General features: G+C 46.7%; 1 protein-coding gene across 2 annotated transcripts in view; it reads left to right on the top strand.

Moving 5' to 3' along the window:
- CTNNA1 (catenin alpha 1) overlaps window positions 1-19,681 on the top strand; it is a 116,799-nt gene that overhangs the window by 84,753 nt on the left and 12,365 nt on the right. For both annotated transcript variants that reach the window (XM_054288148.1, XM_054288149.1), the window contains 4 exons: window positions 1,093-1,185; window positions 11,694-11,850; window positions 16,967-17,167; window positions 18,212-18,363. In XM_054288148.1, the coding sequence (XP_054144123.1) occupies window positions 1,093-1,185; window positions 11,694-11,850; window positions 16,967-17,167; window positions 18,212-18,363 (603 nt within the window). The remainder of the gene's footprint in view (window positions 1-1,092; window positions 1,186-11,693; window positions 11,851-16,966; window positions 17,168-18,211; window positions 18,364-19,681) is intronic.

Genomic DNA, 19,681 nt, shown 5'->3' with positions numbered 1-19,681 from the left:
GCCTGTGGATGCATCATGGGGATCTCCTGTACTGGTATTATTTGCTGAATTGCAGAGGGGAGGGCTGGAGGAACCTTACCTGACCCCTCCTGTCACACAGGGGCCCTCATGGAGCACCAGCAAACCAGCTCAGCTCCCTGGGGTTCTGCTGTGTCTCCCTGCTGGGACTGGGCTGTTAAACTGACTGTAGCTGCTGCCGGTGCTGCTCTTTAGCATCACCCTGATCATGGCTGGCAGGGAGTTCTGCCCTGTTTGACTGGCTGGGGGTGGGAGCTGGACCTGCCCCAGCCCAGAACCCCCCCAGCCCTGGGCTGAGCCCACAGCAGGGCAGGGGGGATTCTGTCCCTGTGTCCCTGTGCTCAGGTGATTTCCCACCTGCAGAGCTGCCCCAGCCCTGCCCCAGCACAGGCAGGAGCTGGAGCTGCTGGGGCCAGGCCAGAGGAGGCTCCAGGGTGATCCCAGGGATGGAGCAGCTCTGCTGGCAGGAAAGGCTGGCACAGCTGCCATTGTTCACCTGCACAGGAGAAGCTTTGGGGGGAGCTCAGGGCGGCCTTGCAGGGCTTGAAGGAGCCCCAGGAAACCTGGAGAGAGACAATTGACAAGGGATGGAGGGACAGGACACAGGGAATGGCTCCCACTGCCAGGAGCAGGGATGGATGGGATATTGGGAATGAGGAATTGTTCCCTGTGAGGGTGGGCAGGCCCTGGCACAGGGTGCCCAGAGCAGCTGTGGCTGCCCCTGGATCCCTGGCAGTGCCCAAGGCCAGGCTGGACACTGGGGCTGGAGCAGCCTGGGACAGTGGGAGGTGTCCCTGCCATGGCAGGGGTGGGACTGGATGGGCTTTCAGATCCCTTCCAACCCAAACCGGTCTGGGATTCCATGATCCAGTGTTACAATTTTATGTCTACAGAAGGAACAGGTGCCATCAGTGGTTTCAAAGCTCTTTAGAACAGAACAAACGTGGAATCTTTTTGTTCCATGATGGGTAACTGGTCAGTGGTCACTGTTGGGATTAGGCAAAAGTTTTCTCCAGAAGGAAATAACCCCCAATTCTCACAGCTGTGTTTTGTTTTCTCTCCTCTCTGACACAGGTTGCTAACTTGGCCTGCTCCATCTCCAACAACGAGGAGGGTGTGAAGCTGGTCCGGATGTCAGCCAGCCAGCTGGAGGCCCTGTGTCCCCAGGTGAGGAGACAAACCCCAACCTGCTGCTGCTGCTTAGGGCTGCTCTGTGTCACAGTGGCTGTGTCTTGCTGCAGAACTTGATTTTTCCCTTAGTACATGCAGAGGATGAAATGCAGCATAGGCATCAAGACTTAGGAGCTTTAAACTTCATGGCAAAGGAATCACTGATGTGAACGGGTCGTTTTTATGTCACAGCTCTAATTCCATTTGGCCAGGACATTCCAGTAACCTGCAGTTAGTAAATGTGGGAAACTTCAGTGGTTTCCTGTGCACATCTGTGCTGCAGGAAGGTGCTTTGTGAAGGTGCTAGCGCTGCTCCTGGGCATGCTGTAAGATGAATTATAAAATACTATTTTTGCCTGAGTAGAATATAAATATGCCAAATAATCTTCCCGATGGAGTAGGATGAGAGGAAGTTGGCTATGTGTGAACAGTGTGAGCCTGGCTGAGACTACCTTTTAATTAATAACTTTTTAATGGAAACAAGGAAATTAAGTTTATATAAGCACTAGACTATCCTCTTCCTTCTTGACAGCCTGGTGTTTTAAATGTCAACAACTAGATACTTGGATGAACCCCTGAAGACTGCAGGGTGCTGTTGATTTGTGTAATTTACATTTTTTAAAGCAACAGGAAATTCAGATCTAAAACATCCAAATAAGTGGTTGTTGCTAAGGAGGAACTAACAGAAAATATGTACTCAGAAAAATTGGCAAAATGGCATTTTATGAAAATAAAGTGTATTGTCTCAGGATTACTTGGAATTTCTTCAGGTTTTCCCATCTGTATTGGTGTTTTTAATCAAAAGGAAGAGGGGTGTTCACCTGTACCCACCCCAGCAGGAGGGGATTTGGAGGGAATAGGTGAAGGCAGCGTGAGGAGCAGGACTGGTTTGCCTTTTGTATGACCTGCAGGTAACTGTGCTGTTGAACAGGTGAAGAGAGGTCCCTGAACATAAAGCCTAAAACGTTAAATCCTAACATTCAATCCTAATCCTTTGGGCATCCCGGGGTGTCTCTCTGTGCTCCCACTCCTGCATTGGGCTGAGCAGTTCCCTGCCCCTGCCCTGGGGTGAGGGCTGTGCACGGCTCCTGAAACCAAAGGTCAGGTTCTGCAGTTGGAACAAAGCATGTGGAAGAAAAAGCTTTTAGAAATCCATCTTCCCTGATAGGAGGGCTTGCTCTTTCCTGAAGGAGCCAACTAGGCTGATGTAAGTTTTTTTTAGTTATCTCCCAGAATATGGGTGTCTAACGCAGGGTGTTCCAAACAAATGCTGCTGCTTTTGAAAATAATCATCTGAAGAAAGTTAGGTTCTCTTTGAATCGAAATGTTTCTGGTGCTTGTCCAAGTCTGTGGGGGTGTTTTCCTCCCCCCATTGCTGAAATTGTGTGTATTTCAGACTCTTCTATCTTTGCTTTTCCAACAACTAACTGCCTATTTAAATAAATCTACTCCTGGATAAAATAAGCACGGTGGTAGTCAGCATGAAATAATGACCCAGCTGTAGTCACCAGTGTATGCACATCTCCTGAAGTGCAGCTGTTAACCTTTGACTGGGGATTGTGGACAATATATTTAACACACATTGGAGGCTCTGAGTATCTATAAATGCACAAGGGCTTTAACTGATGGATTTTGGCTTTACAAAGGTCACATCTCTGAACTTCCAAGCCTACAGTTGAGATGCTCCTCTGCACAGTCTTGCCTTAATTTCAGGGTCATCACCAAGAGATTAGTAAATGACACTGTAGATGTTCATAGCAGTTGAAAGAGTGCTTTTATATTACATTACATGCTCTTGGGTTGATTCTTTAATGCTCTAAGAGTATTTAAACATGTTTTGAATCCTGAGAGATAATTAGGGGCACTTGTCTAAGCTGTTTTACAAATGGCATCTGTGTTTTCTGGTAACAATGGCTCGTCTGGTGCCAGTGCAAGCAGCACAGCTCTCCATCCTCCTCCTCCTCCTCCTCAGCTGCCTTCCTCAGCTTGTCCCCAAACCTCGGGTATTCTCCACAATCTCTAAAAGAGTCTCAATATCAAGAACAGCAAAGTGAGATTTTATTTCCTTTTCTAGACAATTTATTTTGCAGTTTATTCCTAATGAGGTTCACAGCTACTTCTTGAATCCTCTTAGGTGGCTGTGCTGAACAAATGTGTGCATTAGGCATAAGATACAGGATAACCCAACATTATATGCCTTATATGTTTTTAGAGGGTTTTTTTGGCTCAGATGGCGTTTTTCCAGGAAGATGCTGGATTCAGAATGAGTCAAGTCAATCAGTAATTACAATAGTCCCAGAAACGTCAGGATATCAGTAGCACACAGAAATACAATGTATGAAATGTAATTCAAAGTATTGCTGTGCTTGAAAGATGAAACTGAAATTTAATGCACTTGAGTCCCAGGTAACCTCTTAAATAGTTTATCTGAGTAGAAGCCATTCTGGGAGTAGGGAATTCCTGGTTAAAGAATGATTTCTGCAGAAATCAATCTGTAGAGTTAATTATAAAAGCTGTAGCTCAAACAGAGCCGTAATTCGCTCTCTTGCCATCAGGAGCCATTGAACTGGCAGCAGGAGGAAGGAATATGCAACTCTTCAAGCTGCCTGGGGAAAACCTGGAAGTTTTGTTGGTATTGACAAGCAGTCAGTCGTTGCCAGTGTCACCCTTGGGCTCAGACCTCCTCAGGTTTAAAATTTTCTTTGAGGAAAAAGAAAATGCAGAAAAATTTTCATCAAAAGGTCTCTACAGAAATAAGCAGTCAATTTATTTAGCGTGGTTTTGTTCCTGGAAATCAGCTCTTCCTCAGGAGTAACATCATCCTTCCTGCTTGTGGGTCCCCAGCCAATTAGCACAGAAATTAATGTGAAGTTGAAGACTTAATGGGATATTTAGAGGTCCCTTCGAGGGTGCAGGAGGAGCTGCTGGGATGAGCTGTGCCAGAGTAGCCAGCTGGGTGATTTTGGTCTGGGTTTACAGGGCAGAAATAAGGCAGCTTCAGAGGGTCACTGTGTTTTCTTCCTCAAGCCCTGACTTACCAGCCTGCCTCAATTCCTTCTTTTGAGAATTGCTGGGATTCTGTGTGAGGGAGCAGCCAGCTTTGTCCAGCACCTCAAAGGAGTTCCCTCAGCCCTGCCTGGATGGGTGCTGGGAACAAGCCAGGCTGGAGGGGGTTAAGGTGAAGGAGCAAAGTTCTCCATCACTACAGTTAAATCTAAAAAAAAAGCTTAAACTGTCTTTCTTAATGGAAATGGAAAATTACTGCTGTGAAATGCTTGGAATAGCTGTCTGTGCCTGCCTTTGCCTCACAGAGCAGAGGGGAAGTTTTCTTTGCCTTCTCACTGAACACAGAGCTTGCCAGTGGTGAATTAGGGAAAGGTTTTGTTTATCTCGACTCAGGAACCTGGATCCTCTCCTGGCTCCCAGCTCTGGCGGCTGCGCTGTCTCCAGGAAGGGAAGGACTTGCTTTGGGAGCCTGCAAAGGCTGTTTTGTAACAGCATCTTGCATTAAAGATGCCTGGGAAAAGAGCTGAAACCATTGGAGTGTTTCTGATCATGCAGGCTGTAGGTGTTAGAAACCAGCAGTGAGAATGCCCCAGCCCAGCTCCTGAGAGGAGGAATTGCTCCAGCCTTTGATGTGACAGTCTGCTGTGACTTGAGCTCCTTTTTTACCAGCTATACATTGATTTGCTTGGTTTTTGCAGCCTCCATGAAGTTCATCTGTAGACTCCTACCCAAACTGCAGTCAGGCTGAGAGGTGTAAGAAGTGACTGTGGGGTAGAGTTCCCATCAGGCTGGGTGTTTGCCTCTGCCAGCCAAAGCTGGAGCCCATTGCCCTGGAGTCTGAGCCTCTCCTGGGAGGTGCCTGCAGGGCACACAGGACCTGTTCCCCTGTGAAAGGCAGGGCTGGGGGCCTTTCTCCACCCCAGCCCAAAGAGCTCATCCTCCACAGAAGCTTTGAGGCCCCCAGGCAGCACAGGTCCTTCCCAGCCCCCTCTGTACCTGCTGGGGTGTGCTTGGAATTGCTCGCCACACACACGCCTCACCCATCAAACTGACTCCAGAGAATTCTTGGATTAAATTACATTTTTAATAAAAATAAATTGGCTCTTCTCATATTAACATCTTGTTTTAATAACTGCTTGTTCACATCCTTCTATTCCAATTTTGAACTGCTTGAAAAGCCATTTGCTGCTTATAGATTTCTGATGAGGCAGATGGCTCATATGTGATCACACCTACTGACACAGAAACAAAATACCAAAGCAGAAGGAATCCCATGGAGAGTTCCAGAAACTTTTGTTTAAAAGTTGGAGTACCTTAGAGAAATAAAAAAACCCTGCAGACCACCGCTCAAATCAATCAAACCCAAATGTGAACAGCAGACTTTGTTCTCCTTGGAGTCCCCAGTCACTACCAATTTCCTGGTGGCTGTTGGAGAAGGAGAGAAATTCATTTTTCTTGCAGTAAAGACTTAACATCAAACAATTGTCCCCTTTTTTCATCTCTCTGAAAGACTGTCAGATTTTTTGAATGTTCTAACGAGCAGATCTGTCTCCAGACTGTTTAATTGCAGGTGCTTGAAACATTTTATTGGCATTGAGTAGAAGTGCTTTTATTAAAAACTTAACACTTGGGCTGCAGATTTACATCACCCAGGCTCGCTGGGAAGAACTGCCAGCACTGGCCAAGGCTGACCAGAAAAGAAACAATTTTAGAAATTCAAACAGTTACTGGTGCATGAAAATAAGCCAAGAGCAGGAAGAGGATTCAGTTCTGTAGAAAGAAGTGTGTGAGTAAGAGCCCTTTGTTTCATCACAGGCACAGGATCTGGGGAGCACAATGGTGGAACAGCTTCCAGGAAAGAAACAAAGTCCCTGAGACCCCCAAAGTTTCAGCATTTGAAGCCAGATAAATGCAGAATGGAGCAAGATAAATGGCATCAAAATTCTTGCAGCTTCTACTTGGACTGGCACTACAAAATCAGTCCTCAGCTCCAAATGAAAATGCTTAAATGCTTTCTTCATGGATGGGGAAATTGATAGGATAATTATCTGTACACAGAATGGAAATAGTCTTTATAGCAAATACTTCTGTGACAGAACATGCTGGGCTAGAGAAGAGCTTTGTGCTGAGGAGAGCACCTCCCCTATGGAGCCAGGCTGGGCGAGCTGGGAATGTTCAGCCTGGAGAAGAGAAGGTTGTGGGGAGACCTCAGAGCCCCTGCCAGCATCTGAAGGGGCTGCAAGGAACCTGGAGAGGGACTCTGCATCAGGAATTGTACCCCAGTGCCAGAGGGCAGGGATGAATGGGATATTGGGAATGAGGAATTGTTCCCTGGCAGGGTGGGCAGGCCCTGGCACAGGGTGCCCAGAGCAGCTGTGGCTGCCCCTGCATCCCTGGCAGTGCCCAAGGCCGGGCTGGACATTATGGTTGGAGCCACCTGGTCTAGTTGAAGGTGTCCCTGCCATTGGAAAGAGATGAGCTTTAGGGTCCCTTCCAGCCCAGACCATTCTGTGGTTCTGAGTTACTCAGTGTGGATCTGTGGTCGTTCCAGCAGTGGCACAGGACAGTGAATATCTGCAGAGATCCCTGCAGTCACTCCGCGGAACTCGCAGGAAAGGAAAGTGCTCAAAGTGTCTTTTGTACATGGGAACAAAGAATTGGAAATCAAAGGAAACTTTTCCTTCTTCTTTCGGTGCATCAGCCTCTGTTCATTGCTGGTCACTGCCATTAGAGCTTCTGAGAGTGTAAAACAATCTGCTGTGTGTTTTGCTCCCAGGCATTTCAGCTCATCAGAGCCTGCAGAGTGCTTTTTGCTGTACTCCAGTACGTGGAGGGCTGGCACACACAGATGTGGGCATGCAAACCTGCCTGGGATGTGACTGGGAGTGACTGCAACATCCTCCTCAAAAACCATTTTTAACACTTGGAGCAAAATGCAGTGAGGAGCAGGGAAGGGCATGAGCAGGGTGAGAGCTGCAGGCAGCTCTGGCATCTTGTGTATGTAAAGTTAAATTATGAGGAGCTTCTGAAGAACTGCCAGGAAGCAAGCCATGCTTTCTTTATTATAGGAAAGTATGGGATTAAAATCCACCTGAGCAAGGGCAGAGAGGCTTGGTGGGCCTCTTTTCACGTACTCCTGAGTAAAACTGATTTCACATCCCCACTGGGGCACTGTCTGTGTGTGCCACGTGTTCCTCTGCCCCTGGGATGAGAGCTGATAGGTGGGAGCTTGTTTTATTTGTTTTTTCTTTTTACAAATGCAAAGTATCCTGGATCTGTAGGCCACAAAGCTACTTTCCAACTCATTATCCAAATGCCACAAGAAATCTGGTGAGTCAAGATCTTTATATAAACCCCAAGCCCAAGTGAGTTATTTAGGAACTGCAGATGTTTTGGTTGTAAAACAGTGGTGTGTAGTGAGGGGAGAGGGCTGGGGGTTCACCTCAGAGCTTCTGAAACTGAAAATCTCCTTGTTGGGGCACAGTAACATCCTAAATCAATCCTAGGAATCAAGGAAAATCCAAACTAGCTGCAGGAAGAGCATTCTCCGGAAAGGAGAAAAGCTTCTTACCAAAAGGACTGAGGCAAAAATCAAGAAGTGCTTAAATCACTGAAATGGGTGTGGGTCACTCATGGTGTGCACTGAGTAAGATACAACAGGTTGGGATTGCAGTGCAAATAGCTGGGTGATAGTGTTCCTCTCCCAAGTGATGTTTCTTCCTTTGGCCATGCCAGCTAAGTATTCAAAATTGTTCTTTGTGAGAACACCACCACATGGAAGAGCTTCCTTCTGGCCTGTCTGACTTTCAGCTGGGGTGCTATAAAGCTGAGGCTGGAAGCCATCCTAAACTTAGCCTAAAAGAATTAATTGTGGCTGACCTAGTGGCTGTAATTTACCCACAGGTTTGTCAGAGGTTCAGGTGTTTTCTGGCCAGAATAGCTGAGCTTTTTGAGAGAGCTCCTGGGCCAAGCAGCTGCCGTGTTGTAACCCAGGCAGGAGTCACTGCAGGGACCTGCCCTGCCAAGGGGGAAGGACACAGCCCCTCTGACATCTCTGCTTTCAACAGGGAACACAAAACCAGTGAAAAACAGCAGCTTGCTCCCATGGAAGGGATGGGAAGAGGACTCAAGGTGCAGATTGAGACATCCATTCCAATCTTTGGGATGCTGAGCCTCCCCAGGTGCTGGCAAGCCCTGGCTGCTGCCACAGGAAGCTGAGAGGTGCAGGGGAGAGGCTCCAAGGAACTCTCTGGAAGTGTGATACGGAGTGTGGAGCTGTCTGACTCCAACACTGCAACTGCTACATGAAACAAAGCACCGATAAAAATAGTGTGTTTTCTTGCCATGCTTCATTTCCTTCTGGATAGGCTCAAAATGTCCCTGTTTGATTCTTTTCTTTGTACAACTTCAGTGAGTCATTGTGATCACAGCGCTCTGGCAGCATCTTGAAAAGCTCTGAAATACAAAATATTTCCCTGAAATTGCCAAGTGTTTTACATGGAAGTGGCTACATTTCAGATAGTCCGGTCATGATCTTCCTGGCTTTTAACTCTGTCTGTCTCCATCCTGTGAGAGTTACTGATATTTTAAAGTAGTTGCCCAATGTTTTATGTGCTTTGGAGAAAGAAAGTGTATTGTGGTCCATCCCTTCCCCCAAAAAAGTGTTTCCTCCTCCCCCTGAAAGTGTTTATTTTTAGATAATAAAGGGATCATAGTCCTGCTAAGTACACAGACTATTTAAGATCCAGCATCCCTGTCATTTTCCCACATCTCTCTAAGCATCTGTTGGAAAATAAATTAATCACTCTGTGCTGGATACCAGAGTATATTCCCTGGAACAGATCACATGCAGGGTGTTGTCAGTGATCCCTGGGACAGTTCCTCAGCAGAGGTGTGAGACAGGTGCAGGAGGATTTGCTCAGTTGAATGCTGAACTCTCCACAGAGTGATGGCTTTTATCACCCCTGCTAAAGCTGCCTGTTGTGGCCACTTTGCACATGGAGATATGGAATGTGTGCTATAAAAAGAGATTGCTGAGCTGTGTCTGCTGCCCTGAATTTCTCCCTGAGCACACTCACACCTGTGTGGCTCTCCTGAACTGTGGGTTTGTCTTTAGCTCCACAGTGACCATGAATAACCTTTGATATCCCCACCAGGTTTCCTCATCTCCAGCACTGCTGGCTGCTTCCCTACTGCAGGAATGTCTGAGAGAGAGCAACACTGTTTTTGCTTGATCATTTTTATAAAATACATTCACCATGGCTATGCATTTTTGCTGTAATGTATAAAAAATGCACTTTTTCTGGTTGAACAAGCTTTCTATTGAGAAGAGGGTGATGCTGTGCCTCCTGTGCTTGAATTTGGTGAGGACGCTCAGTTAGAGGCTGCGGAGCAGTTGCAGAGCCCTGTATGTGTGACAGCTCTGCTGTTACCTGTGACGAGGTGCTGAACATGGGCAGCTGGGCTTGACACGCACTGTTGGCAAAGATTAATTGTGCAGACAGCTGCTGTGGCCAGACAAACATCTCGCAGGAACCCAGGCCATATGTTCCTGCAGCATTAATGCTGCCCTGTCGCAGGGCTTACAGCATATTTTATATCTGATATGGGCCAAGGCAGGTTGGGAAAAGCAGAGGAAATGTCCTGACCCTTGGTATCGCCTCACCACCATCTCTGTCTCTGCAGTGACAGTTTCTAACAGGATAGAAGTGGGAGCAGATTTCTAGAGTGTTGTCTGGTTTATCTCTCCTGTTTCCAGGACACTTGTTCAGATTCATCTTCATGAAATCTTGGATATCTAGATTTTGATTGATAGGTGGTTAATTCATTACATCCATCAGACTGGGAGGAGAGGTGGCAGTGGCTGGTCTGCAAATCAGGGCTCTTGAGCAGCTGAGCACAGGTTTGCCTCTCTAAAACTTCTATTTGATTTTAAAATTCTAAACATCATTTTCTTGAGTGTTGCAAGGCTTTTTGGGGGTTTTCAGGACTTTCAGTTTCATGAGTGAGGGTGGCAGAGCAGCAGGGACTGTGGCTGGCAGCAGGGACATTCCAAAGGCACATCCTGACTCCTGCCAGTGCCATGGAGGTGTGACCCTGGGCTGGCTGGAGCAGCAGAGGAGCCCTTGGTGGTGGCTGGGACAGGGACAGTGCTGTTCCCCCAGGGGTCAGAGGCGTGTTCATCCCCACAGACCCCTGAGCAGATGCTGCTCAGGCTCAGGTGCTGCTGCTTGTGTTGGTCACTGTCACCAAACCCACGGAGCTGGGCTGGGTTTGTGACCCAGACCTGCAGCCCCAGCTCCAGAGGCAGCGTGGGGAGCAGCCCAGCCCTTGTGTGGATTCTCCTGTCTCTGCTAACTCCTGCCATTCCTCGGGTGAGGCAGCCTCCTCCTCCTGCCTGATTCACTCAGTGCTGTCCCAGAACATTTGACATCACCATCATTTCCATGTTTAGTGAGTTATATATTTTTTTAAATGCTTTGTGACACTTGTAAATGAAGCAGGTAGAGAAAGTAGATTTTAGAAAAGCGGGAACATCTGGTGCTTGCATGTTTTGGTCGACAAGTTGGTGAAATTAATACAGTCCTAAAGTGGAGAAGAAAAATGACACCTTGAAGTTGTGAGTTAATTAGCTCTGACTCCCAGGTGCTTGGGAGCAGGGCTGGGATTGTCACGCTCTGACTGAGGATGGCTCCTCACACCTGGCTCCTCTCCAGGTCATTCTGCTGCAGCAGAAGCAGGACCAGGCTGTTGAGATTGGTTTCTCCCCACATTTCAAAGAGGCTTTTGTGGTTGTTTAAATGACCAATTAGTGGACACAACGTAAGCTCTGTGACCCAGCAGCACCTGTAGCATTTGTTCTGCTAAGAAAAACTAGGAGCTGGTGTAAATTCTGGTTTTGGGGTTTGAAGAAAATTAGGAGAGGATATTCAGAAGAAGCATCTCCTGTTCCCTGGCTTATCTGGCTTGTTCACAGCCACAGCAGAAATCTGAAGTCATTACAACAATTACTGGCAAGATCCAGAGTAAACCTGCAAGGAAAACTGATAAATCAAAATTTAGCTTTAATTTTGTATTCGCATATTGTTTCTACTTCAGTCTGTATAAGATTAATCCCTTTTTGACCTTTTTACTGAGGTTTTGGCAAGTAGCAAATGCAGCCTTGAGTGTACTAAATGTCATCCTGTCTAAAATACTTAACAACACAGCCTGCACTGGGAAAGCAACACCTTGTTACCACGAGCTGCTAAAGACAGGTGAAACCAGCTCTTGTGAAAACTTGCCAAGTGATTTTCCTTCTAATAACTACCCATAATAAACATGGAAGCAGGTATGAGTTGGATATGAGAGCAACAAAATTAAACACTTCTATGTTTAAACATCCGAGTTCCTCAAAACTTATTATACTTGCTTTGTCTGCTGCTGAGTTCGTTGGATAAACACACAGGAGGTAATAATTTTGTTGGGACATGTTTTAAAAATCCAGAGGTGTTTTGCAGGTCATCAATGCTGCACTGGCTCTGGCTGCTAAGCCCCAGAGCAAGCTGGCTCAGGAGAACATGGATCTGTTCAAGGAGCAGTGGGAGAGGCAGGTGCGCGTGCTGACGGATGCCGTGGATGACATCACTTCCATCGACGACTTCCTGGCTGTCTCAGGTAATCAGGGCCTGGCTGAGCCATAACCACCCTCCTAAGAGCTCAGTCCTGGTCAGGGCTGGTTTGGACATGTGTTCTGGAGTCTGTGAGGCTTTGGAAGGGATGGTGGTGTTGCACCTCACCTGGGATCACACTGTGCCCACCGAGGTGAGAAAGTGCAGCAGGAGGTCTGGTTTCAAGGAGAAGACACCTTATGTCCCAAGGTTTGGAGTTGCTGGCTGAACTAAGCATGAATTGCCATTTAGCTGCTGTAGACAAGGCTCACCAGTAACTCAGGGGGAAATAGAACATGTTTATGTCCAAGGTAGGAACTAGCAGAAAAAATGATCCCTCAGGTCACCTTAGACTGCCGTGTAAACAAAACTGAATATCAAACTGTGGTTGTACAAGTTAATTAAAATAAAACTGTTCATACCATGTCAGCTTTAGTAAAGTTTTAAGAGTTTTTAAAAGAGATTGGATCATTATAATAGATTAATAATTACATTTGGCAAAGTACTTGCCAAGATAATCCGTTTTATCAGCATCTTGATAAAGACCCACTATCAGCTGCGGTGACCTAAAAATAATGGGAGCATTTTTATTTCCACATCCTTTAATTGTGCTCTAGTCAGAGGACATGGAAATGTAACCATGTGAATTGTGTCTGCAGTGGTGTTCACAAATCACCTCTGCAAACTGGGATTCTAATTTCCGTGGTGCAGGCAGGTTTGGGCATCTGAAGTGACTTAAAACCTCGAGTTGTAAAGAGTGATTTCACAGGAGGATGTGTGGAGTCAGAAGTACCAAGTGAACATAGGTAGAAAATGTAGATGAGAAATTAAGGTCCTGAATTAGGAGGCAGTATTTTTTAAATTATTAAGAAAAACTAAGCAAAGGCCCAAGTGCTGTTCCTGTGATGAGTCACCTGCATTGTCATACACACTGTATTGTGGCTCCCTGGGTTCTCAGTAAAATTCCTCTTTGCAAGGACTGATCATTAAGTTCTGGGGCAGTTCAGTGTCCGAGCTGGCTGTGTCCTTGGGTGCTCCCTGGGCAGCAGCAGCTGGAATTGCACAGCTGGGAGGAGCTTTGGAGAAATCTCTGCAGAGGGAATTGTGTGCTGAGGTTTGAGGCTCCACTTGAAGCTTTCCCACAAGTGTACAAACATATGAGAAAGAAAAGCTGGGAGTCCATACAAGCACAGCCTGTGTGGAGCTGCCAAAGCACTTTCCTTCCCGTGTAGTCCAGGTTTAGCACCACAAGACTCAAGGGAGTTGTGGCCAGGACAACCCTGTCTTCTGCAGGGATGCAGGTTAGAACAGAACTGGGGGTTTTGGCTAAATAACCAAATCTATTGCATGGCTGTACTCTCAGGAGCTTGGCAGTAAGCACAGAAAGTTTCTTTCCTGGAGTGGTGGCACATTGACTCATGAGAGTTCACCTCAAGTGAGTGCTTACCACCAAAATGGAGCCAAGGAGATGTAGTTTGAGACAACTCCAGATATTCAAGTGCATTCAGTAACTATTTTTATGTGTGTGTTATCGAAGAGATGGTAGAAAAATATTAAAGCAATAAGTACTCTTAAAGTATTATTTGTTTGAATTTTGATAAATGTTTTCCATATAATGCCACAACTCCAATTCATCTGCTAGAAGTCTGAGCTTCTCTTTGGATAAAGTCATGGCAAGCATGATTTATATCAAGTGCTGTTTGGGGTTATTAGGATGTTTGTATCAGTTACTAACTGGGATGTAAGCAGAATGTAAAGGAGTTCTTGTGAGTGCATGAGTGTATGCATATATAAATATGCATGTAAGCCATCCCACATCCCTACTGTGTGGTGTGCTGAAGTAAAGGCTTCACCATTCAGCTCATGCTACAGAATTGTATCAATTATCCACAAGTAAAGGCTTGATGAAAGAGATGCTGGGTTTAGATAACAGCAGAACATCACAGAAGAAGGATCCTTCATCCTTCAGTGCACAGGGCCCAGGTGAGCTTGCAGGTGACAGCACTTTCACAGGTACAGCAGCAGAAGGGCCCTGTTGAGTTGGGGCAGGGTCTGGGGAAGGCTCACTGTCAGGATGGGAGGTGGATGGCACAGGAGCCCCGTGGCCTAGAGATGTCTGTGTGCCTCCAGCCATGAGTGATGTGCAGCTCAGGGAGCTCCAGCATCAGAGGTGCTATCTCCCGAGCAATCCTTGACAGATTTTTCTCATTTAAGCTGGTGTTAGTTGTTCTTTCGACCATTATAAACTGCTGGCACCTCCATCATCCTGTGCAAAGATTCACAGCTGAAATGTGCTCCCTGTGAAGAACCTCCTTGTTTTGCACTGTCGCCTGTTTGCTTCATTTGATGCCCCTACTTGTACTAAAGATGGTGAAAAGGTTTTTCCCCCTTCTGTCTCTTCATGTTGTTTGCAAACGTGCAGAGTTCTGCCATGCACTTTGTTAGTCATCGCTTCCCTGACTGCATAGTCTCTGCCTCTTTCATTATTCCTTATTTCAAAGCTCTCCTGTACCTTCTGTAATTCTTATCTCTCTTATCAGTGCCTTCCCAAAGCACACTGGGTGTGTTGGTGTGCCCACTATCTCTGTTCTTTAGAGCAGTTGCTGATAGCACCATGTAATTGTCAAATTCAATGTTCTGAAATTACCTGAATCTCCTTTGAAACCCTCTTTAAAACTATTCCATTTACTGCCTTCTGTTCTTCTGCTGCTGACAGAGGTTTATGCCACAGATTGCCCATCTCAGTGGAGCTATTTTTTTCTGAAGAGCCTCCCAGTGAATATTGCAGGATGAACACTGTATTTACAAGAGTGTGAAGTCCCCAGTGTTTGCTCCATGTGCTGCCTGGCCTGGCTCCTGCAGTGCCCCTTGGCAGCAGAGGTTCAGCATGGAAATGGTTCTGAGACCTTCCACAGGAGGTGCAGCAGAGAAGCACAGCTGTGTTTATGAATCTGGGGCTTAATCTCCCGACTGTTCCTCTTTGATTTTGATCTCCTGTAGCCCTCAGACTCCCGCAGAAGCTGCTGGGGTTGTTTGGAAAAGCATTGCTTCATCCCTTTAATGTGGAGGTGGGGTGGAGGTGGAAGGTGTTTGGTGGGAGTGGATTGAGGATTGACAGTCGTGGGTGACTTTTTATTCTGTAGCTTTTCACAATTTAATGTATTTCCTTGTTTGGTCTAAAAGTCATTTCTATGGAAAAAATACCTTTCCTTTTACCATGTTGCCCAACCACACCATTTTCCCGTAGCTATTTTGGTGGGACAAGGTCCCTTTTCTGTTGCCTGTGCTGTGCTGTGTTGCTGTGTGATGTTTCTCGTGCTCAGCAGGAGGACAGGGGGGTTTGGATGTGGGACAGCCTTCTCCCATCCCCAGAGGTGCTGGTGGGGAGCCCATGCTCTGTGTGCCTGTGGGATGGGGAGCACTGGGGGTATTTACAAGGACTCAGCACAGTGTTGGATCTTATCTGTTATCATCCAGCTGGAAAATATCTCCAGAACAGATAGACCTGACAGTCCTGCACTTCCCTGGGCCCTTTGCAGCTGCCGTGTGGGTTATCTCCCTCTAGAAGGGACTTCCTGGCCACTTCACATCTGCAAAAGGCATTAAATGATCAGCAGACATTTAAATATTCACCTTCATTTTGTCCATGCCTTTTATTAAAGTTCAGATAATCCAAAGAGGCTTTTAAATGGTCTGTGGCTTAATTTATTCATTTAGGAATTGAAGCAATAAACAGTCTGTGTTTTGGCCTGGCGCCGAAGCTTTTTCTTTGGGCTCTTGCAGCTCCCAGGGCTGTCTCTTCTCTAAATACCCTCTGTGCTCGCCGTGGCTCCTGTGCCTGCTCACTGACTTGTCAAATCACTAATGAACCTGCTCTTTGCTCTCTCAGGGCCACATCCTGCCCTCAGCTGAACCTGCTCAGGCTGAGTTGCTTCAGAGGGATTTCACAAGTGTAATTTTTGCCCAGGTTACTTACTGAAGTCTCGCAATATTGCACCTGGCTGTGTTAATTTTATGTAAATCAGGCGTAACTTCTCGCAGCAATCCTTTCAGGCAGTTCCTCCAAATCCTCTCCCAGCCAGCACTATGAGCTTCTTGTCTCTACAAACTCTTGCAAAATGGCTCTTTTACTACCTGCAGAGGGAATAAAAGCCACTTACACGGGTTGGCAGCGTAGAAAGATTAAGTCAATGGTAATTAACACTGGAAACTATTTTAAGTGACAGAGCAGAAATGTTTCCAAGTTGGTTTCTTACCAGGCAGCCCAAATGCTGGTGTTGGATGATGATACCGAAACATTAGTCCTGGTACATTAAAGAGTTCTTTAGCAGAGTTTGGAAGTCTGTATTAACAGTTTGGGAGATCTTTAGGGTAGGTTTCCATAAATAAGGGTCCCAATTTCTTAAGGCATCTTCAGAAAACTCTTAAAAGGTTTTCCCCATTTTGGACTTCTTGTACTCAATGAATAGGGAAAATATATCTTTACAAAACTAGAAAATGTATATTTAAAAAGCTAATTGCAAACAGAGGTCTTGCTTTTATATTTTTTTGTTTGTTTTCTGAACAGTCAGTGAGTGCTGTGTGGCTAGAATGCTTTCCACATTATTCACTGCATACATTATGTGTCTCAGATGGGAATGGGCGACTGACAGTGTAATGTGCTCTGATGGAATGTGTGTGGCTGTAGGAAAACACTCTGGAGGAAGCTGGAAACATGCACCAAGTGTCTGTTGGAGTGTTGAGGGGAGTAGGTGTGGTGCTGGGGAGGTGCCCATCACCCCACGTGCACTGGCAGGGGAGTGGTTTGCAGGTATTCGGAATAAGGGCTGGGGCAGTCCAGGGGAGAAATATGGAAAGGAACCAGGGGAGAACTCAGCTTTCCTTTTGGTAAAATCGAGTACAAACAGGGGCAGGAAGTGTGGAGGCCAATTGGTGAATGGATTGATGGCTTTTTGACACCTTCTGTGGAAGGGCAGCTCTTTGCTGGTTGCGACCTTCACATTAATGCTTGACAGCATCTCCATGGAGCTTCTGTAGAGCAGGTCCCACCCTGAACAATTGCCACGCTGATGACTGTGACAGAAACGACATTACCATCTAAATCCTCCTTCTTTTACCTCCAGAGAATCACATTTTAGAAGATGTAAACAAATGTGTCATCGCTCTCCAAGAGAAGGACGTGGACGGCTTGGACCGCACGGCCGGCGCCATCCGGGGCCGCGCCGCCCGCGTCATCCACGTGGTCACCTCGGAGATGGACAACTACGAGCCTGGAGTGTACACGGAGAAGGTGCTGGAGGCAACCAAGCTGCTGTCCAACACAGGTAAGGGTCGCTCGCTCCCAGGAGCCCTGAATGCTGTTGCTGGAAAGCTTGTGGGCAGCTGGGTACCCGTGTACCTGTGAAATCTGTTAAAGACTCAATTTGCTGTAATGCAAATTAGTGGGAGTTGTTTGCGAAACTGTTGCAAAGTGAGAAGTGTGATTTTGCTGTGTTGTCTGGCTCAAAGCTCAGCTGTGCACAAGGTGTCCCTGAGTGTGCTCGCTGTCATGGACTGGGCTGTGGGAAGCAAAAACACTGGGAATGAGTCCCAGGCGTGAGTGAAAGCTTGGAAGTTGTGCTGTGCTCATCCTGCAGTATTGCAACAGGCTCTGCAGCTGTTCTGGGTCCAGAAGGAAGATCACATTCCCCCAGCAGAATAAATTTAGGGTAATAATTAGGGTAAATTTTGTAAAGTATCTTTAGAGCTGTTGGAAGAGCTTAGTAGGTTGTAGTGCCCCACACCTAAACACCAAATCAGGGCATTCCCTATGCCCTACTGGTGACATCCATAAGGGTGAGGGGTGATTCTGGCTCCTTCAGTGCCAGCCACTCTTTGCTGGTTTTGCTTTAATTACTTTGATGAAGAATCAAGGGTGACACTGAACAAACAGCAGACTCTAACTGGTTCTGGCATGTTCTTCCTGGGGCACCATGAGTCACTGAAATGCAGCAGTGCAACCTGCCCCCTTCCAGTGCTTCTTAAACTTGAGTGTCCTGATGGTAGCACGACTTCTTTCCCCCCAAAACAATGATGTACATCTGCAGGGAACATCAAACAAACAATTAATATTTGATCCCATAGTTTCTAGGAGCTTCCCCAGGGGTTTTCTCCTTGTCCAATAGAAGGACTTCACTGTCCAAGGGGAAAACACCAAAGAGCAGCGGTGTAAGCAGAAACAGGGCTGGATTAGGGCTTCACCTCCTGAACCAAATGTTGTGATTTCAGTGGAAGGACTGCACAGCTTGCAGGACAGTCAGCAGCAGGGCAGGAGAGGGAGGCAGAGGGTGGCTGGGGTGGCACTGACCGGCTCTGTGCTCTGGCCGCAGTCATGCCGCGCTTCACGGAGCAGGTGGAGGCTGCAGTGGAAGCGCTGAGCTCCGACCCTGCCCAGCCCATGGACGAGAACGAGTTCATCGACGCCTCGCGCCTGGTGTACGACGGCATCCGCGACATCAGGAAAGCCGTGCTGATGATCCGGGTGAGCACAACTTCCCCAGCTTCCCTGCCTCTGTTCGACTGACAGCGCCGGGATAATGGAGAGCAGGCAGGAGAACATTTTCATTTAGCTCCTATTAACATTCAGAGTCTTCAAATGTGCTAATAGCTGTGGAGCACTTGAGCAGTGCCTTTGGATTCAGATTCATTAACCAGATCTGAGCATCGATGATGGCCCGAGTTGTGATGCTAAATACCCTTCATGCATCTTTTGTAATCTCATGGTAATGCCTGGCTCGTTAATGTGCTAAAATCAGTGACCTTTCAGTTAACAACAGCAAATTAATTCAGAACTATAGATGCTTGTTGATGGTTTGGAGCTTAGAAATAAAATCTAATAGCTCTTCATTAAGTAAATTTTGAGAATTAATGTTAGTTAGTCAAAAGGAAGCTGACATGAGTTCAGTCTGTAGTTGGTAGAGCATGTAATTTGTTAATTGGCTAACCTGGGTAAACAGGGCAGCTCACAGAGGCCTTGACTCCTGTGTGCTTGCAGTGGGTGTGACTTGGGAGCCCTCATTTCTGGCAGGCCAGACACAGAAGGGTGCAGTTGGTTGAAGGGATGCAATAAAGGAAGTTCTGCTTGCAGCTGATCCATGGACCTATTTCTTGGATCTTACTGGGGCAAAAATGGGCAGGAGCCAGACATAACAAAGACAAATATAGGGGGTTTATTCCTTTTTTCTTCTTTTCCTTGTATTCCTTTGACTCTGAGAAACTGCCTTTTTCATACTGGTGACCATGGCCGATGCAGCTTGTTGGTCAGTAAATCAAGAATTGTACAGCCCCAGAAGATATGTGATTACAGTAACCATTGCAGTGGCATCTTCCATGTTTGCTGCTTAAAGAAAGGATCAGATGAAAAACCAGGAGAAAAGCTGACAACCACATCTGTGCTCCCCATGGAATTTTTGTCAGACAAGCTGAGGGTTTATAGACAGCCCGTGGTAGTAGTGGGCAGCAGTTACCCTGGCTGGCAGTGCCAGGAACGCTGAGGTTTGCCCTGTGCCACCCTCCAGGGCCAGGGAGCCACAGCTCCACTGCCAGCAGCCAACAGCAGCTCCCTGCCCACACAGCAGCCACCTAGAAGGAAGTTAAAATATTAACACTTGTTGTCCAGAGAGTTTATTTTGGGATAAAAGAGCCATCCAAATCTCTCCAGGGCTTGGTGTAACCCTGCTCACAGGGGCTCATTCACTTCAGCTTTGTCCAGAGTCTCTTGCTCTTTACAGGGACCAGCAGGAGAAGCCACTGCAACACCTCATTTTTGTGTTTATGCAGGGTATTTTCAAAACTACCAT

The sequence above is a fragment of the Melozone crissalis genome, unplaced genomic scaffold, assembly GCF_028551555.1.
Source record: "Melozone crissalis strain CALT ecotype California unplaced genomic scaffold, PUWL_Pcris_2 ptg000061l_1, whole genome shotgun sequence".
Classification (NCBI taxonomy): Eukaryota; Metazoa; Chordata; class Aves; order Passeriformes; family Passerellidae; genus Melozone; species Melozone crissalis.
The sequence above is the reverse complement of the archived record's forward strand: the minus strand, read 5'-3'. Positions and strand labels throughout refer to the sequence as shown.